Source organism: Natrix helvetica, assembly GCF_964273705.1.
Source record: "Natrix helvetica genome assembly, chromosome: 4".
Taxonomy (NCBI): Eukaryota; Metazoa; Chordata; class Lepidosauria; order Squamata; family Natricidae; genus Natrix; species Natrix helvetica.
This window is the reverse complement of record NC_138550.1, coordinates 170,071,033-170,097,472: the sequence shown is the minus strand read 5'-3', so window position 1 is coordinate 170,097,472 and position 26,440 is coordinate 170,071,033. Positions and strand designations below refer to the sequence as shown.

Below are 26,440 nucleotides of genomic sequence, written 5' to 3'. Positions count from 1 at the left end.
GGCGGGCTGAGACTTCAGGGCCATGGCGGCTCAGTGGTTAGAATGCAGTATTGCAGGCTAACTCAGTCAGGAGTTCGATCAAGGTTGACTCTGCCTTCCGTCCTTCCGAGGTCGCTAAAACGAGTACCCAGATTGTTGGAGGCCAAAAGGCTGACTTGTAAACTGGTTAGAGAGGGCTGTAAAAGCACTGTGAAGCTGTATATAAATCTAAGTGCTATTTCTAAGAAGGAAAAATGGAAGGAAGGAAGGAAGGAAGGAAGGAAGGAAGGAAGGAAGGAAGGAAGGAAGGAAGGAAGGAAGGAAGGAAGGGCGGTGGTGGCGCAGTGGTTAGAAGGCAGTATTGCAGACTAACTCACTGCCAGCAGTTCGATCCTGACCAGCTCAAGGTTGACTCAGCCTTCCGCCCTTCCGAGGTGGGTCAAATGAGGACCCAGATTGTTGGGGGCCAGAGGCTGACTCTGTAAACCACTTAGAGAGGGCTGTAAAAGCCCTACGAAGCGGTATATAAAGTCTAAGTGCTATTGCCCTTCCTTCTGTCTGTCTCCTTCCTTCCTTCGTTTTCATTTCCTTCCTTCTCCCTCCCTCCCTCCCTTCCTCCCTCCCTCCCTCCCTCCCTCCTTCCTTCCTTCCTTTTTTCCTTCCTTCCTTCTCCCTCCTTCCCTTCTCACTTCCTTCCTTCTTTCCTTGTCATTAGAGTGCATTACTGCAGTCTCCTTCTGCTGCCTGCCGGCTGCCTGCAATTTGGTAGTTCAAATCTCACCGGGTTCGAGGTTGACTCAGCCTCCCGTCCTTCCGAGGTGGGTCAAATGAGGACCCAGATTGTTGGGGGCCAGAGGCTGACTCTGTAAACCGCTTAGAGAGGGCTGTAAAAGCACTGTGAAGTGGTATATAAGTCGGAGTGTTAGTGCTAAGTGGGGAGGGAGGGAGGGAGGGAGGGAGGGAGGGAGGGAAGGAAGGAAGGAAGGAAGGAAGGAAGGAAGGAAGGAAGGAAGGAAGGAAGGAAGGAAGGGCTGTGGTGGCACAGTGGTTAGAATGCACTATTGCAGTCTGACTCACTGTGAGGAGTTCGATCTTGACTGGCTCTAGGTTGACCCAGACTTCCGTCCTTCCAAGGTCGCTAAAATGAGGACCCAGATTGTTGGGGCAAGAGGCTGACTCTGTAAACCGCTTAGAGAGGGCTGTAAAAGCTATAAACTAAAAGATATGTCTAAGTGCTATTGCTAATATTGCTACTTCTTTCGGTTCACAAATGCACTGCTTCCCTTCTCCTTTTATTTCGAAATTACTGTGGTCGTTGGTGATGATGATGATGATGTGATCCATTAAGTTGTGCCCGACACTTTGCGATTCCCGGGGCCTCCGGTTTTGCCGATCTTGTGTCTTGTTTGTGATGCTGCAGAAACTCAGAACTGGGTCCTGTGATGAGGGGGGAGCTTGTGCCGTTTTGAGCTTCCGTAGCCTTGTGACATAAGAAGGCCTAACTTATGTAATTTGTCACTTTTGTGTTACTGCCCAAATGATAACGGATTATGTAAGTCGCGCAAAGATGCCCTTTGTGTAGTCAGGTCGTGATGCTTTTGATATCAAATACGGGTCCCAAGGGCAGATCATGGGACAGGAAGAGAGTGTGTGTGTGTGTGTGAGAGAGAGAGGGGGGGGGGAGGGAGAGAAGGAAAGAATGCTTGAAAGCAAATGAGATTTCTTTCTTCTGTAGGATTTTTGGTGCTATCTGAGTGTGGTTGCTTGGAGACATTTCATGACCCAACTAGGTAACATCATCAGTGCTAGAAGACACTGGGATTTGCAGGGAGGAGGAGGAGGCTTGTAGGGTCTTTGTTGTTTTCTTGCAGGCATTTCATCTCTGGTTAACATCAGTGCTAGAAGGGAAGTGAGCTTTGCACCGCCTAGCACTGATGGTGTTACCTAGTTTGGTAATGAAACGTCTGCAAGAAAACCACCATGTTCAGAGAGCACCTATTACCCCAGAATTCTCTTCCTCAGTCCTTCTCCACCTCCTCCTCCTCTTCCTTGTCTCCTTCTCCTCCTCCCTGCAAACTCCATTCCCTTCTAACACTGACGATGTCACCAGGAAGGAAGGATGGATCTTTGGTGATGTTACTTAGTTGGGTAATGAAACGCTTGCAAGAAAACCGTCAAGTTCAGAGAGCACCAAGGAGAAGCAAGGAAGGAAGCAAGGAAGGATCGTAGGATTGTAGGATCACTGGTGGTGTTACTTAGTTGGGTAATTAAACGCTTGCAAGAAAACCGCCAAGTTCAGAGAGCATCAAGGAGAAAGAATGAAGGGAAGGAAGGAAGGAAGGAAGGAAGGATCAAAGTATCACTGGTAATGTTCCCTAGTTGGGTAATAAAACATCTGCAAGAAAACCACCAAGCTCAGAGAGCGCCAAGGACCCCACAGTCCTCCTCCTCCCAACCCTCCCCCCATCCAGTTCATTGTAGCACTGATGAGGTTACCTAGTTGGGTAATGAAACGTCTGTAAGAAAATCGCCAAGTTCAGAGAGCACCAAACACCCTACATTTCAACCCCTGGGATATAGACAATATAGAAAATGGCATTCTGACCATTTTTTGGTGTCTGTTTCTAATGAGTCCAAATGTGCCCAGGCTGGCCTAAGCGGTGAGAATCAATGGAACAATCGATCCAGCCACGCCCCCTCGAAACCGTCATTACGAAAAAAGACTTTGCAAAATAAATGCTTGCAGAATAAAAGTTAGACCAGTCCACCGCAGAAACGGCAGCGATAAAAGAGAAAACAAGGAAGTCCTCCAATAGAAAATTATTTATTCTGAATTGGAATGGAGATTTAAAAAATTGTCAGGGGGGGTTCAGAAAATATAACATTATCTATTTGTCTGTGTGGCTTTGCAACATGGATTTGGGTCACCGGTATCAAAGCCGGAACGAAATCCTTTGCCATGCCTCAGTTTCCCCCTGGTCACGTTTGATGACTTCATTTTTTCATGCAAATTAAGCCCCAGGGAACCGTTAAGTGTCAGAAGGAACCTCATTAACATATCGCTGGCAAACAAATAAATCGCCCGGTCCCTTCCATCGGTCCCTTCCATCGTTTAGCCAAGTGAACATTTTCAAAGCAATTAATAATAATAATAATAATAATAATATATTTATTTCTTAGCCGCACCCTCTCCCGAAGGACTAAAGAAAGAAAATTAAAGAAAGTTTCATTGGAGTTTCGAGGAGAACTGTTTCCCCTTTTGCATTTGAGCATGCAAGAAGGGACAGGAAAGGAGAAAGGGAAAGAGGAAAGAAAAGAAAAAGAGAGGAGGAGAGCAAGGAAGAAAAAAGAAGGAAAGAGGGAAAGGAAGAAGAAAGAAGGAAGAAGGAAGGAAAAAGAATAGAAATGGAACAACAGAGTTGGAAGGGACCTTGGAGGTCTTCTAGTCCAACCCCCTGCTTAGGCAAGAAAGCATATATCATTTCAGACAAATGGCTGCCCAGTCCCTTTTAAAAAGCCCAGTAATGAAGCACCCACAACTTCTGGAGGAAAGCTGTTCCACTGGTTAATTGTTCTCACTGTCAGAAAATTCCTCCTTATTTCCAAGTTGAATCTCTCCTTGGTTAATTTCCAAGGAGGAAGGGAAGGAAGGAAGAGGAAGGAAGGAAGGAGAAGAAGAGGGAAGGAGGGAAGGAGAAGGTGAAAGAATGAGGGAGAGAGGGATGGATGAATGGAAAGAAGGAAGTATAGGGAAGGAAGGAGATGTGTGTGAGGAAGGAAGAGGGAAGGAAGGAAGGCAAAGGGAAGGGAAGGAAGGATAAGGTGAAAGAATGAGTGAGAGAGGGATGAATGGGTGGGTGGGTGGAAGGAAGGAAGGATAGGTAACAGAATGAGGGAGAGAGGGAAGGAAGGAAGGCGATATGTGTGTGAGGAAGGAAGGAAGGAGAAGGAAGAGGGAGGGAAGGAAGAGGGACTGAAGGATAGGTGGCAGAATGAGGGAGAGAGGGATGGATGGGAGGAAGGAAGGAAGGAAGTATAGGAAAGGAAGGAGATATGTATGTGAGGAAGGAAGGAAGAGGGAAGGAAGGAAGGATGTGAAAGAATGAGGGAGAGAGGGATGGGTGGGTGGGTGGAAGGGAAGGAAGGCGATTATAATGAGAGTGAGGGAGGGTCTCAGAGAAGTCCTGCCTTAGCACTTGGCCACCAAAGGTGTCCCCGAGAGTCCTGTCTCCCGCCCACCACGGCCACCCCAAATGTTACCTCCAAATTTCAACCCATCAATCCTTTTGTGTGTTAAATATTATTCAGACTGCTAAACGTCTCTTGCCCTTAAATTTTAACCCCACAATCCTTTCCCCCCCCCTTCTCTTTAGCGAGATTTATAATAGAACCCCCCCCCCCTACTTAAATCACCTGCCTTCTTCAGCCACAGCTTGATCGGAAGTCTATTTATATCTTAAGAACAGACGTGTATGAATGAAAGAGAGCTCGAGAAGGGGCTTTAAAGAGATGCTCTTTGTTAAGGTGATCCAAGGGTTCTTCTCCATTGCAAAAGAGGAAGAAGTCCTCAAACCTTTTTGCCTTTTGAAAATACGAAAGACTGAATAGCACCAGGGGAAGAGCAGGCTTTCAAGAAGAGACTGGATAGCCACTTGTCTGAAATGGCCTAGGGTCTCCTGCTTGAGCAGGGGGCTGGACTAGAAGACCTCCAAGGTCCCTTCCATCTCCATTCTTATTGAAATACAATACAATACAATACAATAGCAGAGTTGGAAGGGACCTTGGAGATCTTCTAGTCCAACCCTCTGCCTAGGCAGGAAACCCTATACCGTTTCAGACAAATGGCTATCCAACATCTTCTTAAAGACTTCCAGTGTTGGGGCATTCACAACTTCTGGAGGCAACTTCTGTTCCACTGATTAATTGTTCTAACTGTCAGGAAGTTTCTCCCCAGTTCTAAGTTGCTTCTCTCCTTGATTAGTTTCCACCCATTGCTTCTTGTTCTACCCTCAGGGAGAATAGCTTGACTCCCTCTTCTTTGTGGCAGCCCCTGAGATATTGGAACAATGCTATCATGTCTCCCCTGGTCCTTCTTTCCATTAAACTAGACCTACCCAGTTCCTGCAACCGTTCTTCATATGTTTTAGCCTCCAGTCCCCTAATCATCTTTGTTGCTCTTCTCTGCACTCTTTCTAGAGTCTCCACATCTTTTCTACATCGTGGCGACCAGAACTGAATGCAGTATTCCAAGTCTGGCCTTACCAAGGCATTATAAAGTGGTATTAACACTTCACGTGATCTTGATTCTCTCCCTCTGTTGATGCAGCCTAGAACTGTGTTGGCTTTTTTGGCAGCTGCTGCACACGGCTGGCTCATATTTAAATGGTTGTCCACTAGGACTCCAAGATCCCTTTCACAGTTACTAGGGTCTCCTGCTTGAGCAGGGGGTTGGACTAGAAGACCTCCAAGGTCCCTTGCAATCCTATTAGCCTATGTTCTATATTCTGATTTGGGCTGACTTGTGGATTCAGTGCTGTCCAACAAACAGTAATAGTACAGGTGGTTTGCGACTTATGACCACAATTGATCCCACAATTTCCGTTCTTAAGTGAGACATTTGTTGGGTTAGTTTTGCCCCATTTTACGACCTGTCCTGCCTCCATTGTTAAGTGAATCACTGCAGGCAATAAATTAGGGGCACGGTTGTTAAGTGAATCTGGCTTCCTCATTGACTTTGCAAAAGTGCATCACATGACCCAGGGACACTTCAACCGTTGTAAACATGAATTAGTTGCCAAGCATCTGAATACGTGACCGTGGGGATGCTGCAAAGGCCGTAAGCTGTGAAAAACAGTCGTAAGTTACATTTTTCAGTGCCGCTGTAACTTTGAATGGTCATTGAATGAACTGTTATAAGTTGAGGACTACTTGTACACAAGGCAATAAATAAGCCCTATAGAGGAACAGAGGGAGGTTTTCGGAGCTGAAGAATCCTTGAACTTATTGGCCCCAGAAAGGAAGCCAGAAAGAAAGAAAGAAAAGAAGAAAGAAGGAAGGAAAGAAGGAAAGAAAGAAAGGGAAAAAAGAAAAAAGGAAAGAAAGAAAGAAAGAAAGAAAGAAGGAAGGAAGGAAGGAAAGAGAAGGAAAGGAAGAAGGAAGGAAGGAAAGAGAAAGAAGGAAAGAAAGAAAGAGAAGGAAAGAAAGAGAGACAGAAAGAAAGAAAGAGAGGGAAAGAAAGAGAGTAGGAAGGAAGAAAGGAAAGAGAAGAAAGAAAGAAAGAAAAAGAAAGAAAGAAGGAAAGAATGTTCCTGAAAGAAGAGGTGGAAAGAATTTGCTTGGGGGGAGGGCGGGGAAGGAAAGAAGGCTGGAAAAAGATAAATGAGGATGACTCATCCTTGAGGCCTGCAGGGAAGCTTTGAATTTGGAGATTTTCGGCTGTGATGGAAGGCAGACAGAGAAGCTTTGTTAAAACTACAAAAGCTTTATTATTTAGAACTAGCCGATAACCTGGCATTGCCCGGGTATTTATTTGGGGGGGGGGGAATGTCATGACCAAACGTAATTTCTAACATTGGACCCCCCCCCCCGTTGCCAGAGGGAGCCCCCTTGTGGAGTACTGTGAAGCCATTACCACGGCAACTCCATCGCTTTGCACAGTAGAAGCCATTTTACGGCAGTACGGTAGAAGCCATTTTAAAGCACAACAGGCTGTATCTTAACAGAATACACACCCGAGGGATGTTAGGGGTGTCTTACCCCCACAGTATTTTTTTCCAAAGAGTAAATCATCTGTGTACCAAGTTTGGTTGAAATTGCTCGAGGCGTTCCAGAGTTATGCTGGAACACCCCCCCCCCCCCAGTTTAGATAGATAGATGATAGATAAATAGATGATAAGATAGATAGATAGATAGATAGATAGATAGATAGATAGATGATAGATAGATAGATAGATAGATAGATAGATAGATAGATAGATAGATAATAGATAGATAGATGATAGATAGATAGATAGAACCTAGAAGATGGATGGATGGATGGATGGATGGATGGGTAGATAGATAAGATAGATATAGAAGGTAGGTAGGTAGGTAGGTAGGTAGGTAGGTAGGTAGGTAGATAGATAGATAGATAGATAGATAGATAGATAGATAGATAGATGATAGATAGATAGATAGATAATAGATAGATAGAAGATAGATAAATAGATAGATAGATAGATAGATAGATAGATAGATAGATAGATAGATAGATAGATAGATAGATAGATAGATAGATAGATAGATAGAGATAGATAGGTTGAGAAAAAGAAGGTTACAATCATAGACATCGCAATACCAGGTGATGGCAGGATTGAGGAGAAGGAACATGAAAAAGTCGCGAAATACCAGGACTTAAAAATTGAAATCCAACGATTATGGCACAAACCAGCAGTGGTAATTCCAGTTGTAATCGGCACACTGGGTGCTATTCCAAAAGCACTGGAATTACATTTAAAACAGTTAAAACTTGACAAAATCACCATCAGTCAAATGCAAAAAGCTGCACTGCTTGGATCTGCACGTATATTACGAAAATACGTTACGACGTCCTAGGCCCCTGGGTGGGGCCCGACTAGTAATCAATGCCAAATCCGGCGAATCAACTGGCCGCTGTGATACAATCGTATAATAATAATATAGTATATATGTTTGTGTGTGTGTGTGTTGTATTTGTGCTGATAAATTTGGGCATACCAGGGGTTGTAACACGTGTGTGTGTCTGTGTGTGTGTGTGTGTGTGTGTGTGTGTACGGACGGATATAGAAGATGGATGGATGGATGGATAGGTAAGATATGATAGATAGATAGATAGATAGATAGATAGATAGATAGATAGATAGATAGATAGATAGATAGATAGATAGATAGATAGATGATAGATAAATAGATGGAAGAGGGAAGATAGATAGATAAATAAATAGGTAGATAGAGATAGATATAGAAGATATGTATGTATGGATGTATGTATGTATGGATGAGATATAGATAGATAGATAGATAGATAGATAGATAGATAGATAGATAGATGATGATAGATAGATAGATAGATAGATAGATAGATAGATAGATAGATAGATAGAAAGATAGATATAGAAGTTGGATGGATGGGTGGATCAATAGAAGAATGGATGGATGGATGGATAGATAGATAAATAGGATTGATGGGTAGATAGATATAGAAGATAGATAGATAGATAGATAGATATAGATAGATATAGATAGATAGATAGATGATAGATAGATAGATAAATAGGTAGATAGAGATAGATATAGAAGATATGTATGTATGTATGTATGTATGTATGTATGTATGTATGAGATATAGATAGATAGATAGATAGATAGATAGATAGATAGATAGATAGATAGATAGATAGATAGATAGATAGAGAAGTTGGATGGATGGGTGGATCAATAGAAGAATGGATGGATGGATGGATAGATAGATAAATAGGATTGATGGGTAGATAGATATAGAAGATAGATAGATAATAATACAATAATACAATAATACAATAGTAGAGTTGGAAGGGACCTTGGAGGTCTTCTAGTCCAACCCCCTGCCTAGGCAGGAAACCCTATACCGTTTCAGACAAATAGCTATCCAACATCTTCTTAAAGACTTCCAGTGTTGGGGCATTCACAACTTCTGGAGGCAAGCTGTTCCACTGATTAATTGTTCTCACTGTCAGGAAATTCCTCCTCAGTTCTAAATTGCTTCTCTCCTTGATTAGTTTCCACCCATTGCTTCTTGTTCTACCCTCAGGTGCTTTGGAGATAGATATAGATAGATAGATAGATAGATAGATAGATAGATAGATAGATAGATAGATAGATAGATAGATGATAGATAGATAGATAGATAGATAGATAGATAGATGATAGATAGATAGATAGATAGATAGATAGATAGATAGATAGATAGATAGATAGAAGATAGAAGATAGATAGGTAAATAGGTAAATAAATACATATAGATAGGGATAGATATAGAAGATATATATATATGGATGGATGGATGGATGGATGGATATAGAAGATAGAAGATAGATGCATGGATGGATGGATAGATAAGATAGATAGAAGATGGAAGATAGATAAATATATATCTGTGTGTTGTATTTGTGCTGATAATTTGTGCATACCGGGGTTTGTAACACAAACACAAATACACACACACACACACAGATAGATAGATAGATAGATAGATAGATAGATAGATAGATAGATAGATAGATGATAGGTAGGTAGGTAGGTAGGTAGGTAGGTAGGTAGGTAGGTAGGGATGGATGGATGGATGGATGGATGGATGGATAAGATAGCGATAGATAGATAGATAGATAGATAGATAGATAGATAGATAGATAGATAGATAGATAGATAGATATAGAAGATGGATGGATGGGTGGATCAATAGAAGAATGGATGGATGGATAGATAGATAAATAGGATGGATGGATAGATAGATATAGAAGATAGATAGATGATAGATAGATAGATACATAGATGATAGATAGATAGATAGATAGATAGATAGATAGATAGATAGATAGATAGATAGATAGATAGATAGAGAAAATAGATAGAGATAAGGTTTCCTGCCTGAGCAGGTTGGACTAGAAGACCTCCAAGGTCACTTCCAACTCTTATTCTGTTTTTCTTAAACCATAAAAAGCCATGTATGTCTGTTATTCTGTTAAATTTGCCTTGTTTCCACCCCAGTTTATAATCCCACAAAGCTCTAAGCTTCTAACACATGTTTACCCTCTGCGTAAGATTGATTATAAGCTTGTCCTGAGCTGGATTATTCCCTGTTTGGAAGATTGTTCCAGCGAAGAAGGAAGAAAGATATTCGCTGGGACATGGGCGCAAGAAACCGTGATAATTCCCCCCCCCCTCCAGTATTTGGAAAGGATTCAGTATCCTTCGGTCACCTTAAGTTTTGATGGCCGTGGGGACAGAAGTCAGCAATGTCTCTTAGGAAGGTTGTTTAATTTCAATCTTTTGTTCCCAAAAATCTGCATTTTGGAACTATAGCAAACAGGTTTAAACTTTCTTCTGCAACTTTCTTCTGCGTGCCACCCTAGTAAATATTTGCAAATCCAAACTAAAAATGGCTCTGTGGGCGTCTGTGAGTCTGTGTGTGTGTTCCAGCATAACTCTGAAACGCCTGGGCCGCTGAAAAATTTCCAACCAAACCTGCTACATAGATGACTTACTCTCTGGAGACAAATACTGTGGGGGGTAAGACACTCCTCACACTCCTCAGGGTACTGTTAAGATACAGCCTGTTGTGCCTTCAAATGGCTTCTACTGTACTGCCGTAAAATGGCTTCTACTGTACAGCTCAGTGGAGTTGCCGTGGTAACGGCTTCACAGTACTCCACAAGGGGGCTCCTTCTGGTAAGGGGGAAAATCCAATGTTAGAAATTACGTTTGGTCCGGACATCCCCCCCCCCCCCCCCCCATAAATAAATACCAGGAGAATGCCGGGTTATCGGCTGGTCTCAAATAAAAAACACTCCTAGCAAAGGACTGTATTTGCTATCACAATGATCACAGTCTGTAGTTTTAACTCTTGACTTTCTCCATGGAAAGTTAGCATGGGGGTCTTAAGAGTGGGATGCAACCCTGGGCACGGCTGATCGTTTGAGAGAGCTCCTTCTGCTTCGTTAAAATGTTTCGCCTACTGAATTTTTACTTTTTTTAACGTTTAACCTGTAAGCGTTAATCCTGATTTTTTAACCTCTGTTTTGTCCGTTCAGGCTTTTCTAGCGTTTCACATTGCCGAATAAAACACCCAATTAGGTGAGAATGGGCTGTGTAAGAAATTTAATGCACGGTCGTGAACCAAATGAATAAAACAGAACTAAACGGCAGGGATTGAAGAGGAAGTAAAATATCCAGGCAGGGAAACGGTGTGCGCTTAGCACAGGGGTGTCAAACTGGATTTCTTTGAGGGCGATCAGCATTGTAGTTTTCTTCTGTGGGTTGGCAAACGTGTGGGGCCCGGGAAGCAGGCAGGAGATGGGATGGACGCCTCCTGCAGAAACCTGATGGTCAAAATGAGCCAGGGGGACATCACAATTTCTCCCTCTAGGGCCTCCTGCAGCACTCCGCCATCCAAAAATGGGCCATGCAGAGGCCTCCCGAGCGCCCCCCCCCCCCCCAGTGGCTTGTTTTCAGCCTCCCCGCCTCAAGCAGCACTCTGTCGGGCAAAAACAGGCCCCACAAGGCTTCCACGTGATCCGTTTTTGGCCAACAGAGTGCTGCAAGGACGCCAGGGAGGCCGAAAACGGGCGGGCATTTTCGTCAGCAGAGGCACCGCAGGCTGGTCCTTTGATATTTCCAGGCCGGGGTGGATTGAAGCATCTGTGGACCGGATGCAGCCCATGGCCCTTGAGTTTGACATCTGGTGGGTTCTGGATCCCATTGCAACTGGAACGCTGCAATGGGGCCTAGCGTCCACCACATGAACGCACGCAGCATGCGCAGGCATACTTACCACCCACGACGCTCCAGCTGCTTGGCGGAGCGTCGCACAGGCGTCGTAGGCTCCGTGCACGTGCGCGAAAGCCCCAGTCGGCTTCAAATAGCGGTAAGGAGAGCTGGCGGACCCTCCGGAGCACCGTACCGGAACGGTGTTCCCAGCAGGCACCAGTACGCCTGTTCCAGGGCGTACCGTTCACATCCCACCACTGGTTTGACACCTGTGGCCTTAGCAAGAGGCCTGCAAGACAACATTTTAATCTTTTGCTATTCACAATTTCATTTTATGGTGGAGGTGCCCAGAGTCGCTTTGGATAAAGTGAATATTTGGAAACATCCTGGCAGATGGGGGAATTTTGGTCTGCAGATGTGATGGCAAACCTATGGCACACCAGCCGTCAGCTGCAGCAGGCATATGCGCGCCGGCCAACTGATTTTCGGCCTTCCGGACGACCAGGGGAGGCTTTTTCTCCTTCCCCAGGCTGGGGGAGGGCGAAAAACAGGCCCAGTGGGCCTCCCGGAAGTTTGGAAACAATCTGTTTCTGGCTTCCAGAGGGCCTCTGGGGGGCTGGGGGGGGCATTTTTGCCCCCTCCAGGCTTTAGGAAAGCCTTCAGAGTCTGGGGAGGGTGAAAAACAGGCCTCCCCTGGCCCCCCTGGAGGAAATACCAAGGTGAGCAGTGCGGCCCGCGTGGGGAGGGGGAGTTGTGCAGGCATGCACATGTGGAGGTGTGCTTTGCATAATGGGTGCCAGCACACTATTGTGTGTCTGCACTCGCATTTTTGGCACCCAACAACAACAAGATCGCTGGTCTACAGGAAAATAGTACACATATCTTTCAGTGGGAAAGCACCTTTAAGGAGAGGGGGAAAATTGTAATGTTTGCATATAGCAGCCAGGGGTGGGCTTCAAAACTTTTAGCAATGGGTTCTCTGCCGTGTTGCTGGGTGAGCGTGGCCTATTTGGCCTCATGCACCACGGTGGTGTCTATGTGTTTTTGCCCTCCCCACGTTCCGGAGACTTTCCTTGAGCCTATGGGAGGGTGAAAACAGCCTTCCCGGGCTCCGGAGGCCTGTTTTTTGCCCTGCCCGAGCCTCCACGTGGGCCCTATACTTAACTGGCATCCCAAACCGCGTGGAGACTCCTGCGAGGGGAGGGGTGGGTGGGCGGGGCCAGCCAGGAGTGGGATTTGGGGGTTCGCCGAACTGGGCAGATCCTTAGGTAGAGGAATGCTTGAACCCGTGCAAACCTGTAGCAACCCACCTGTGATAACAGGTCATTAACCATTTGGGAAGGAGATAAATCAGAGTTTCCTTGCCTAGCCCTTCGGGAGTGCTGGAACTACAATTCTCAGAATCCCCAGGTACCATATGAGAGGTAAGAGGGTAATCTTGGCTGGGAATCTTAGGAGTTAAGTCCCTAAGGTAGGAGTCTCCAAAGTTTGCAACTTTAAGACTCTTGGACTTCAACTCCCAGAATTCCCCAGGGAAACGTTTTCAAGGAACAAAACCCAAGAAAAATCCAGTTGCCTTTTGAAAACTCCTCCTCCCCCTGTCCTTACCACTTTCTATAGAGGGACGATCGAGAGCCTCCTGTCCTATTATATTAAAATACTGTTTGGAAGCATTCCTGCTTCAGACAGGAAGGTGATGCAGAGAGTGGTGAGGACAGTATAGGGTTAGTAAAGTGGGTCAGTGGCTAAGATGCTGAGATTGTTGATCAGAAGGCCGGCAGTTTAGCGGTTCGAATCCCTAGTGCCACGTAAATTTTTCCCAGCTTCTGCCAACCTAGCAGTTTGAAAGCATATAAAAAAGGAAAGTAGAAAAATAGGAACCATCTTTGGTGGGAAGGGAACAGTGTCCCGTGCTCCTTCGGCACTGCCCCATAAATGAGCACTGCCCCCTAGAGTCAGGAACAACTAGCACATATGTGCGAGGGGAACTTTTATCTTTACCTACGTAGCTTGTGCATATGAGTGCTACGTATGGGTCTGGGTAGATATATACTTTCAACAGAATTTCATTTTTAATGTGTGCTGACAATAAAGGTGATCTTATCTATCTTAAGTCCCAAAAGTGCTTTTTTTTCAAGAGGCAACTGGACTTTTCTTGCTTTTTCCTTTCGAAGATGTTTCGCTTCTCATCCCAGAAGCTTCTTCAGCTCTGACTGGATGGTGGGAAAGGGAAGGACTTTTACTCCTTGCAGACGGCTGATCATTTGCATCCTTTGAGAGGGTCGTTGAGGTCACCTGGAGCTTTACCTGTGTCCCCAGAGTCACCTGAGTGGTGCAAATGGTTCCTGTAGTCTGAATTTTTTCCTCTGGAAATCTCTATAGACTTTTAGCTATACAATTTGGGGTGAAGATCCTTAGAATGGTGTGGGAGTAGGAATGGATTTCCAGAGGGAAAAAATGAAGACTACAGGAACCATTTGCACCTCTCAGGTGACCCTGAGGACACAGGTAAAGCTCCAGGTGGCCTCAATGACCCTCTCAAAGGACGCCAATGAGCAGCTGTCTGCAAGGAGTACAAATCCTTCCATTCCCCACATCCGGTCAGAGCTGAAGAAGCTTCTGGGATAAGAAGTGAAACATCTTCAAAAGGAAAAACCAGAAAGTCCAGTTGCCTCTTGGGAAAAAAAAGCATCTTTGGGACAACCATGACCTGGGTGACGGAGGATCTCTACAGACTTTTATCTATCTTATTAAAAAGCAACCTTGTGAAATGGATGTCTCTTCTTCCGTTTTCCAATGTTGTTGGAATGAGGAACAAAATTTGGACTTGGGTGGTGGTGGACTCCCTTCACGCAAGGCCCTTCGGTCACTGTTGTCCTCTCTCGCCTTGTCTCCCCAGTCAGAAGATCTTGGCGCCTGTGTTCAGTTTGAGAGCAGCCGTCAAAACCGGAGCATGATGCCCAGCAACAGCTGCGTCTTCCCCACCTTCAACCTGAGGAAGCCCTCCTCAGAGACGGACATTGAGAACTGGGCCTCCAAACACTTCAACAAGCACACCCAAGGTCTCTTCCGACGCAAGATCTCCATCGCCAACATGCTGGCCTGGAGCAGCGAGTCCATCAAGAAGCCCATGATCATGACCAGCGACCGCAACGTCAAGAAGGAAGCCTGTGAGATCTTCAAGCTCATCCAGATGTACATGGGCGACCGGCGGTCCAAGACGGACCAGCTCAACGTAGCTCTGGAGATCGCCACCAAAGGATGGAGCATGCAAGGCCTCCGGGATGAGCTCTACATCCAGTTGTGCCGGCAGACCACCGAGAACTTCCGCTACGAGAGTCTCGCTCGGGGTTGGGAGCTGATGTCCATCTGCCTGGCTTTCTTCCCGCCCACGCCCAAGTTCCATTCCTACTTAGAAGGGTACATCTACAGGCACACGGACCCCGTGAACGACACCAAAGGTAAGAGGGACTCAACTCACCGTTGACCTGGCCTCAACTCACCGTTGACCTGGCCTCGTCTTTGTTGAGTACCCAGCTTCTCCCCCAAAAGGCAGGGTCCAAATTTAAGACCTAAACAGCAAGACCTCTTAGTGGCCAGGAGTGGTGTCCCAAGCTGAGACATAACAGAACCCCCTGCCTAGGCGGGAAACCCTACACCACTTCAGACAAATGGTTATCCAACATCTTCTTAAAGACTTCCAGTGTTGGGGCATTCACAACTTCTGGAGGCAACTTCTGTTCCACTGATTAATTGTTCTGACTGTCAGGAAATTTCTCCTCAGTTCTAAGTTGCTTCTCTCCTTGATTAGTTTCCACCCATTGCTTCTTGTTCTACCCTCAGGTGCCTTGGAGAATAGTTTGACTCCCTCTTCTTTGTGGCAACCCCTGAGATATTGGAAGACTGCTATCATGTCTCCCCTAGTCCTTCTTTTCATTAAATACCATTTAATGGACATTAAATGGTAGACATACCATTTCAGACAAATGGTTGTCCAGTTTCTTCTTAAAAACCTCTAGTACAGATAGTCCTTGACTTAACAACGGTTCGTTCAGTGACCGTTCGAAATTAAAACGGCGCTGAAAAAAGCGACTTCTGATTGTTTTTCACACTTACGACACTTGCGGCATCCCCCGTGATCACGTGATCAGAATTCAGATGCTTGGCAACTGACTCATATTTATGACCGTTGCAGTGTCCGGATCACCTTCTGTAACACCACATTCGCTTAACCCCCGTGTTCCTATCTTAACAGCTGCAGTGATTCACTTAACAGATGTGGCAAGAAAGGTCCTAAAACAGAACTCGCTTAACAAACGTTTCACTTAACAATAGAAATGTTGGGCTCAGGTTGTCACCGTAAGTCAAGGACTAGCTGTATTTTGGAGAGGAGGAGGAGGAGGACTGTGGGGTCCTTGGTCTTCTCTGAGCTTGGTGGTTTCCCTGGGGACATTACATTAACTGACTAGGTAACATCATCAGTGCTAGAAGGCAGTTTCTTTCATCTAAGACCCTTCCAGCACTGATGATGTTCCCTAGTCAGTTAATGTAATGTCCCCAGGGAAAAAAACAAGCTATTGATTAAATTTCTATGACTATTAAGCCAATCTCCATTAGCCAATATTTCCCCAGCAAGCCAGCGATGTTCTTGCTGGCAGGGGGGGGGGGGATTCATCTGTTAAGCTATGACCCCTACCCACTTTCAGCTTCTCCCGGTGGTTGATCAGTTGCCGGGACAGGTGGCCATTTGTCCCACGCAGCCAACGGGCCAAGGAGAAGTTGTCCCTCTACGAATCACTCAGGACGAGGGCTAGGGCAGGGGTCGGCAACCTTAAGCACTCAAAGAGCCATTTGGACCTTGTTTCCCACAGAAAATAAAACCCCCACGGAGCCACAAAAACCTTCCCGTGCCTGACTATTTCTTGAGAGGCCACAAAACTAGCGTATGTACATAGTTGAATTAAACATTCTATTTCCTTTTCTTGGATTTATCCATGGTTGCCTTGCCGGGGATTGAAAAGCTCAATAAATGGCGTGCTGGCGGGTGTCGCAGATTGGCAGTTGTGACGCCTAGTTTGAGCGACGGAGCCGCAGCAGAGGGATGAAAGAGCCACATGCAGCCCCAGAGCTGCGGGTTGTTGACCCCCGGGATTACTGATCAGTAGTGGGGGGAGAACGCCGGCAGAGAAGCAGCCGATGATAAACATCTTGTCAGGTTTCCAAATAGCACCCAAAAGTAAATCAGAGTCCGAGGCAAAGTATTGCTCAGAATCCCAATTGATGAAGAGAGCCATGTTGGTCCCATCTGGGAAAACCCGAATCTGAAAGCTTCCCAGTTTTCCCCACCCAGTTGAAAGTTCAAGATCCTGCCCCCACACCCACCAGTCCATCCCATGGTCCAATCTCCCACTGCCATGCTGGCAGCTTCCACCCATCCTGTTCCGGTCAGGTGCAGAGATGCAGAGACAAAGGATGACCTTGGCTTTCTAGAAAGAATATTGTTATGGCTGCATATCATCAAATTCCGTACAATCCCCCCTCCCATTTTCCCACCATAGAAAATGCATAATAGAGTAATAGAAAGTGTGGCAGGTCAAAGATCCAAAAGAAAAGATGGCTGCAGGCCTGACAGGCGGCCTCTCCTCAGGAGACACACCCACAATAGGTCAGTTGTGGCTGAGGACCTACGGTGAAGCATGCATGACCTGGCGGCCCCATTCAATTGTCCTAGACCCCCAAGGCTGGATGAACAACCTAAGGAGATCCATTCCTATCTTTTCGTTGATTCGGAAGCAGGAAATGTTTTCCGTTGAGCATCGGTTTTCTGCTGAGCACGTCATCTTCGTATAAATGCCACCTGAATCCTCCTCCTGGCTGCTCTCCTCCTCCTCCTCCTGCTTTTATGATCCAACAATTAAAGCTGGTAATTGGTTGTGCCAGGCGCTGTGAACCCCCGGCTGTTATTCTAACAGCAAGGTCCCCGAGAGTTGAAGGCCACCGTCAAAGTCACCAAGGTTGAAAAAAGGGTAGTCCCATTCAGAAGACCAAGGGGTGTTCTGAGGACACCATTTATCCTAAGCCTTGGACTTGTAAACCCATAAAACGCAGCCCTGTCTCCAAAATTCTTCTCCCACCTAGTGTCCTAGGCTTGTTTCAATTCAGCATGCTGACCACAGATTGCGGGAAATTGCAAGCCAACGTATGTACAAGAGTCAGTGGATTGTGGATTGTTGACAATAATGAGGAGTTTCAAGATTTTGGGTGCTGTGGCCCACCAGCGGCCAGAGGGACTGGCAGCAGATTCGGACAGTGAGGAGGTTGGGGAGGAAGATGGGCCAGTCCTGGAATCCGGGAAGGCTCTGAGGAGGGCTCTGTGTTGGAGGCAGAGAGGGGGCTGGAGCCGTATGCCAGTTATCAGCTGCCTTCAGAGTCAGAGATCAGTGGGGCAGAAGAACAGCTGGAGCCTGTTCCCAGTGTGCGCATGCACAGAATTGCCAGATGAAGGGAAGAGCTAAGGAACAGGGATTGACTTGGGAATAAGGCCACAGGGGGACGGTGAATGGCCCCTCCCAGAGGGAATAAAAGAGGAGCGAAAGGGGAGTGGAGTTTGCAGGAGACAATTAGTTTGCTTCATTGATTCGTGACTCTCTGAGACTCCTGGCCAAGTTTCTCAGATCTCGGCCTGGCAGCTCTCCAAGCCAGAGAAGGTCTGTGACTGTAAATCCTCCCTCGAAAGACTTTGCTGGATATGAAGGAGCAGAATTCACAGCCAATTAATAAAAGGTTTTTTTTTGCCGGGACAAGGAGTCTGCCTCAGGCTCTTAGGAAGCCTCGGTCAGAACATTGGGAAATTGTGTGATCCCCAGGGTTGAGCCTAAGGCCACCAGGATGAGCCAATGACCTTGGAAGTCATAGAATCATAGGGCTTAAAGAGACCTTGGGGGTCTTCTAGTCCAGCCTCCCAGGGCTACCAAAGAGAAAGCCAGAGACAACCCAGAGAGACATTGCCATACCTCTTTCACGAAATCATTTGGGGGGCTGTTACTCCTGACACATTCCAGTGCTTTGTGAACCAGAACTGTCATTTCCTGTATCTTGAAGAGGCTCAGAAGACGTTTCGGTCAGAGGTAGCAAGATGACAAGCCCCTTGCGAGTCTCTTGAACTGCAAGGAGATCCAACCGGTCAATCCTAGAGGAGATCAATCCTGACTGCTCTGTAGAAGGCCAGATCCTGAAGGTGAAGCTCAAATATTTTGGCCACCTGATGAGAAGGAAGGACTTCCTGGAGAAGAGCCTCATGCTGGGAAAGAGGGAGGGCAAAAGAAGAAGGAGACAACGGAGAATGAGGTGGCTGGATGGAGTCCCCAAAGCAGTTGGCGTGAGCTTCAAAGGAATCCAGAGGATGGGAGAGGACAGGAAGGCCTGGAGGAACGTTGCCCATAGGGTCACGATGGGTCAGACACAACTTCTTAACTAACAACAACAAGCAAGATGACACACTGTGAGGTCAACCACTCCCTGATTCCCCATTCAAAGGGGACACCCTAAATTCCATCACACAGATGGAATTATTGCAATTTCCCATAATCTTTCACCAGCATGGCTGGATTGAATCAAGCCTAAGACAACAGTTTGGAAAAGAATTCTGTTGACTGGGCTGAGCTCACAATTATTGTCAACCTGCCTTCCACAATCCACTGGCTTTAAGACACGTTGGATGAGAAGACCTCCCTGTGATGGAGACTGTTGAGGAACCTAGACCTTGGAGACCAAAGTCTAGGTTCCTCATCCATCTCCACCACATGGTCTCCAACTGGGCTCCCTCTGGGAAGACCCTCCTGCAACATTTGGGATTTTGATCATGGTGGCTGGACATTCCAAGGATCGCCAGTTGGACGATACCAGTCCAGGGAAGCTGATATGATTTCTGGAGATCTTCAAGGAATCTAGAAGTCCTCTGCATCTTAAGAGGTCCACCTCTGCAGAATTTGGCTCAAAATTGGCCCACTTTTCCTGAAAAACATCTATGGAGATTCTCCGCCCTCCAGGTCATTGTTGCCCCAAAGGTGCTTTCTCAAGAGGCAACTGGACTTTCTGGTTTTTGTTTGAAGACACAGATAAACCTCCAAGTTGCCTCAGCAACTCTCTAAAAGGATGCAAATGACCAACTGTCTGCAAGGAGTATCAATCCTTCCCTTCTCCACCATCCAGTTAAAGCTGAAGAAGCTTCTTGGATGAAAAGCAAAACATCTTCCAAAGAAGAAGAAACTCCAGTTGCCTCTTGGAAAAAAAAAAGCACCTTTTGGAACACCTGAAAAAGCAAGAATAACAGATAATATAGTTGTCACTATTTTTCAGGCAGCGGAACTGGAAAATACTTTGCCACCATGGAGCAGGAGCCCTGGTTCATGAGGTCTAGAAACCTGGATCTTGGATTCGTGAATACCTTTCCGGTGCTGCCTTGAAGCATATCCAGGGGTGGGCTGCTGGGGGTTTGCACGGGATCAGGCGATCCTCTAGCTAGGATTCTGCCCGGTTCAGAGAACCCCCAGATTCTACCCCTGGCTGGCCATGCCCACCCCATGCCGCCCCTCCCAGGAGACTCCACATGGCCCGTTCATGCCAGGTGAATGCAGGGCCCGCATGGAGGCTCGGAGAGGATGAAAAACGGGCCTACCGGAAGTTTCTAGCCTCCCGAGGGCCTCCGGAGTCTGAGAGAGGCCGTTTTTGCCCTCCCGGAGGCTTGAAACATTATCTGGAGCCTGGGGAGGGCGGAAGACGCCTCACCCCCCGCCGTGTGGCAGGAGGCTGAGTAGGCCACCCCCACCATGGTCACGCCCACCCAGCAACGGGGCAGCAAACCCGTTGCTGGAACTTACGAAGCCCGCCTCTCAGCCTCTCGTGAAGCAGCTTCTGTGAAGGGACGGAGGCCGAGACATTGGAAGGCCTCTGCCAAAACAAGAAGCTATTTTTATCCTCCGCTTTCACTGAAGCATCTCAAGTACTTCTGAAGGGATGACAAGGCCTCTTTTTGCTCCAGAAAACGTTTGGCTTCCGGCCATTAATTTTTTTTTTCTTTTCTTTTCTTGGAACGCAAAGCAGTTGAAAGAAAAGACGAAGAAGAAGAGTGGTGAAAACAATGCCGGATTTTCATCTTATAATCTCGCCCAAGTTGAGCAGAAATCTCAAGGCACTTTAAACACAATCCTTTCCCCCCCCCTTCCCACCGGAGGATTCCCCCCCCCCTTTCTTGCGGCATTTGCCAAAAATCTCCTCCACTTTTGGCCAGTGCTTCAAGCAAATTGACAACCCCTTCTCCACACTCGAAGTTCTACGAGGAAATAAACATGCCCTGCAAAGCTAAATTACATAACTGGTCTCTCCATAATGAAAACAAAATCCTTTTTTTTTGGGGGGGGGGGGTTGCATTACTCTTTTTTTTTTAAAGAAATGTCTATAGCAAAACAAAACAAAGGAAAACAACAGAACAAGAAATAACAAAACCACCATCATAAAATTAGACATGGGAGGCCTCTCGTTTGAATTTACAACAGTTTTACACAACAGTTTTGATAAAGGATGACTGCATTCCATCCAATTGTTTGGTCTGTGTGGATGATTTTCGCGTAATTGTATATGATCTTGGGAGTAAGAATCATAAGACTAAAAGGGACCCTGGAGGTCTTCTAGTCCAACCCCCTGCTGAAGCAAGAGACCCCATACCATTTCAGACAAGTGGCTGCCCAGTAGCTTCTTAAAAGCCTCCAGTGATGAAGCACCCACAACTTCTGGTGTCAAGCTGTCCCACTGGTTAATTATTCTCACTGTCAGGAAGTTTCTCCTTAATTCCAGGTTGCTTCTCTCCTTGATTATCTTCCATCCATTGCTTCTTGTCCTGCCTTCAGGTGCTTTGGAGAATAGTTTGACTCCCTCTTCTTTGTGGCAACCCCTGAGATATTGGAACACTGCTATCATGTCTCTCCTGGTCCTTCTTTTCAATAAACTAGACACACCCAGTTCCTGCAACCGTTCTTCATATGTTTTAGCCTCCAGCCCACGAAGGAAGGAAAGAAGGAAGGAAAGAAGGAAGGAAAGAAGGATCACTGGTAATGTTACTTAGTTGGGTCATGAAACATCTGCAAGAAAAATACCAAGCTCAGAGAGCTCCAAGGACCCCACAGTTCTCCACCTCCTCCTGCATTCCACATGCCACTCTTCCTTCAAGCACTGATGCTGTTCCCTAGCAGGGTGATGAAATGTCTGCAAAAAAACCACCAAGGTCAGAGAGCACCAAGGAGAAGGAAGGAAGGAAGGAAGGATCACTGGTAATGTTACTTAGTTGCGTCATGAAACATCTGCAAGAAAACCAGCAACCACCAAGGATCCCACAGTCCTCCTCTTCCACCTCCTCTTCCTGCACTCCGCACACCACTCTTCCTTTTAGCACTGATGCTGTTACCTAGTTGGGTCATGAAACACCTGCAAGAAAACAATCCAGCTCAGAGAACACCAAGGACCCCTCATGCCAACCCTGAGCTGCAAAGATTCTCCTTTATTAGCCTTCATCAAAACCAGACAACAAAATTCCGACTTGTTTGGGCTCGGAATCGGCCGTTCCAAGTTTCTGACTATGAGGACATTTGGTGGGAGTTCGGGAGATGCAAATTTCTGCTGTTCCTCGAGACACGAGAAAACTCCTTTTCTTATTTTCTCCTTGTCGGGGTCCCCCAGATCCAACAGAGGCTGACTTGTTCAGGGTTTGACTCAGTCCTTCCTTGCTTTTGCCCACCCCACCCATGCTACACGGCCCTGACATTACAACCCCTTGTTCTTTGTTTGTGGCTCTTTGTGAAGTGAGGTTGTGTGTGTGGGCGACAGCAAGTTGGCCGCACAGGCCTTCTCTTGTGCTTTTTGTGTTGTGGGTTTTCTCCGCCTTCCTCCCCGATGAAAACTTCAGCCTTGTTCAACCACCGATGGTGGGTAAAATCGAAGCTTATTTTCTTTGGAGCCCCCCCGGTGTCCTCAACAAGTTGTGGTGGTTTTATGCAAAAGGATACACCTTGTTGTTCACCTGAAGGCCCAGGAAGGTCAAACTTGACATTGCTGGTTTCTCAGGAACTGGAGAAACCGGCTTCCTGGAGGAAGCATCCTCTGCTCAAGGTCTCCTTAATGCAGGGCTTTCCAATCTTGGCCACTTTAAGACATGTGGACTTTAACTCCCAGTGTCAGGGTTCCAAATAGCATCCAAAAATAAATCAGAGTCCGAGGCAAAGTATTGCTCAAAGTTCCAATTTATTAAGAGAGCCACGTTGGCACATTTGGGAAAACCCGAATCTGAAAGCTTCCTGGTTTCCCCCACCCAGTTGAAAGTTCAAGATCTTTCCCCCATGCCCACCAGTCCATCCCATGGTCCAATCTCCCACTGCCACGCTGGCAGCTTCCACCCATCCAGTTCCGGTCAGGTGCAGAGATGCAAAGACAAAGGATGACCTTGGCTTTCTAGAAAGAATATTGTTATGGCTGCATATCATCAAACTCCATACAATTCCCCCTCCCATTTTCCCAGCATAGAAAATGCAGAGCAGAATAATAGAAAGTGTGGGAGGCCAAAGATCCAAAAGAAAAGATGGCTGCAGGCATGACACCAAGAATTCTGGGAGTTGAAGTCCGCAAGTCTTAAAGTGGCCAAGCGTGGAGAAACCTAACGTTAAAAGTCCTTCTTGGCAGGCATGTTTCTAGGGTGGAAATCTGTCCGTAACTCGGTTCAAATGACCGCCCTGAAGCTGGAAATGTAACGGCTGCTTCTCCAGCAACCTTTGATTATCTCCCTGGGCTGCCCATAGAAGCCTTTAATTAAATGACCAGGTTCCTGGAGTGTCCGGTCATTAAATCAGAATGGAGGCACCCCCAAAATTGACTGGTTCTGGGTAGGTTTCTTTGCAGGTGGCCCAGGGAGTCCTTGACCAAAATCAAGTCGTGATGGGTGGGTTCACACCAGACTGATTAGTACCACCCATGATGGGGGTTCAGAGGACATGCAGTGGAAAGACGGATGCTTTTGGACTTTGGCTGCCTTATTGGTCCAAGGCCCTGAGTTCCCACTTTCCAGTCAAAGACCTCCAAATTATTAAGATGCTGGCTTGATTCCCGCAGCATCCTGAGCTACTGTGGACCCAACTCCATTTTAAGCCTCCTTGTGCAAGTCCAGCCGTCTGTGGGGTTGCATGTGGTTACTTTCTTGAAGATGTTTCCTTCACAAACTCGGTAACATCATTGGTGTTCAAAAGGAGTGGGGTTGATGGAGAGGAGAATATAGGGGAGGGGAGAAGATAGAGGAGGAGGAGATAGACAAGGAGGAGAAGCTAGAGGAGGAAGAGGAGGAGATGATGATGAGGAAATAGAGGAGGAAGAGGAGGAGATAGACGAGGAGAAGATAGAGGAGGAAGAGGAGGAGATAGACGAGGAAGAGGAGATAGACAAGGAGGAAGAGGAGGAGATAGACAAGGAGGAGAAGATAGAGGAGGAAGAGGAGAAGATAGAGGAGGAAGAGGAGGAGATAGACGAGGAAGAGGAGATAGACAAGGAGGAAGAAGAAGAGATAGACGAGGAGGAGAAGATAGAGGAGGAAGAGGAGGAGATGAGGAGGAGGAAATAGAGGAGGAAGAGGAGGAGATAGACAAGGAGGAGAAGATAGAGGAGGAAGAGGAGGAGATGAGGAGGAGGAAATAGAGGAGGAAGAGGAGGAGATAGAGGAGGAAGAGGAGATAGATGAGGAAGAGGAGATAGACAAGGAGGAAGAGGAGGAGATAGACAAGGAGGAGAAGATAGAGGAGGAAGAGGAGGAGATGAGGGGGAGGAGATAGAGGAGGAAGAGGAGGAGATAGACAAGGAGGAGGAGATAGACTAGGAAGAGGAGATAGACGAGGAGGAAGAGGAGGAGATGGACAAGGAGGAGAAGATAGAGGAGGAAGAGGAGATGATAGAGGAGGAGGAAGAACAGGGGACATTGTGCCAATATGCTAGCACCATCCCCATCAGTGTACAGCCTGTGGAGGTCCATCGTGTCACCTCTGAGGCTTTCCAACACCAAGCCCTCTATTGACTGCCAAGGAAATCAACTCAAGGTACGGGACCTCCTCCCTCCCTCTGGCACGTTCACATGGATGGTTGGACTTCCATAAGAAGACTTGATTATCGACTGCAATGTGTCCCTGAATGGAGGGTCTTGTTTCGCCCACAAGAATGGACGAATGTCAGTAATTCAGTGGGACGAGATGGTCACTGTGGGTGTGGCGCTCAGCTGGACTTCAGAGCACTTTTGTAGTCTAGAAAGAGTGCGAAGAAGAGCAACAAAAATGATTGTGGGACTGGAGGATAAAACATACAATGAATAGTGGCAGGAACTAGCTATGTCAAACCTAGAAGTAAGGAGAAACTTCCTGAGAGTGAGGAGAATCAACCAAGGGGACAGCTTGCCTTCAGAGGTGATGGGTGCTCCCTCACTGGAGGTTTTCAAGAAGAGACCGGACAACCATTTGTCCAGGATGGTATAGGGTCTCCTGCTCAAGCAGGGGATTGGACTAGATTAGAAGGTCCATATTGAGATGTTGATACCGTAGAAAGAGTGTAGAGAAGAGCATCTAAGATGATGGTTTGTAGGACGTACAATTGCGGGAACTAGGTATGTCTAGCCATTGAACAGAAGGACTAGGGATGACATGATAGCAGGCTTCCAATATTTGAGCAACTGTCATGGAGAAGAAAGGGTTGATCTATTCGCCAAAACACCTGAAGGCAGGACGAGAAGTAACAGATGGAAACTAATCAAGGAGAGAACCAACTTTGAATGAAGGAGAAACTTCCTGACAGTGAGAGCAATGAATCAGTGGAACGTCTTGCCTTGAGAGGGTTTGGGTGCTCCATCACTGGAGGTTTTTAAGAAGAGATTGGACAGCCATTTGTCTGGAATTGTCTAGGGTCTTCTGCTTGAGTGGGGGCATTGGACTAGAAGACCTCCAAGGTCCCTTCCAACACTGTTATTTTGTATTCTGCATATTAACCACTTTATAGATCGAAACATTATAAAATCAGTAGTTATCCAACAGCTATCTTGACATCACAAGAAGGAAGTGCTAGTCTAGCTGACCAGTTGTGGCTTTTGTGTTTTAAGATGACAGGAACCGGAGTCTATCACATCAGGAAAAACTACTAAATACGCACGCATCTATACATATACACACATCCTTTGGTACTCCTAGGAGAAGAGATGGCTTAGTTGGTAGACTCAGGACTTCAACAGTCCCAAACTATTTATCCAACATTCACTGCTTTTATTTGCTGCTGTTCTTAGTTGTTCTCACTGGCCTTGAGTGAGAACTCAACGGTGGAAGGATTTCATTACACATGGACCATTGTTTTTATCATCTCCATTCATTCCCAAAGGTGCCTTTTTTCAGGAGACTACTGGATTTCTGTTTTTTTTCTTGGAAGACATTTCTCTTCTCATCCAAGAAGCTTCTTCAGCTCTGCTTGGATGGTGAGGAATGGAAGGATTGATACACCTTGCAGACACCTGGCCATTTGCATCCTTTTAGAGCAGGGTGGATTTGATTTGAATCACGATTTAAATCACGATTTGAATCACGATTTGAATCACAATTTAAATCACGATTTAAATCACAATTTAAATCACAATTTAAATCACTAGTAAAAAGTCTTGATTTAAATCAACTTGATTTAAATCATACTTTTTAAAGAGCAACTGTCGTCTCTGTCCCGCAGCGGCTACTCCTCTGACCCGCTGTTGACTCACCGACAGTCCCAATATCATAGAATATATACAGCCCCATGCTACATAACTAAGCTCCGTTTCATGCTGAATAAGATAAATTATGAATGTATCTTAAATAGAAAACTATCTGTACGTAGATTTTTACTCCAAAAGCATTGTATTAAAATAAATGCAATTTTTTTAAAAAAT

General features: G+C 46.1%; 1 protein-coding gene across 6 annotated transcripts in view; it reads left to right on the top strand.

Moving 5' to 3' along the window:
- The window catches only part of ARHGAP39 (Rho GTPase activating protein 39), a 160,419-nt gene that overhangs the window by 102,313 nt on the left and 31,666 nt on the right, over positions 1 to 26,440 (top strand). For all 6 annotated transcript variants that reach the window (XR_014175290.1, XR_014175291.1, XM_081951952.1 and 3 more), the window contains exon 5: positions 14,360 to 14,921. Coding sequence is in view for 4 of the 6 variants with exons in the window: in XM_081951952.1 (XP_081808078.1) it covers positions 14,360 to 14,921 (562 nt within the window). In the remaining 2 variants the exon portion in view is untranslated. The remainder of the gene's footprint in view (positions 1 to 14,359; positions 14,922 to 26,440) is intronic.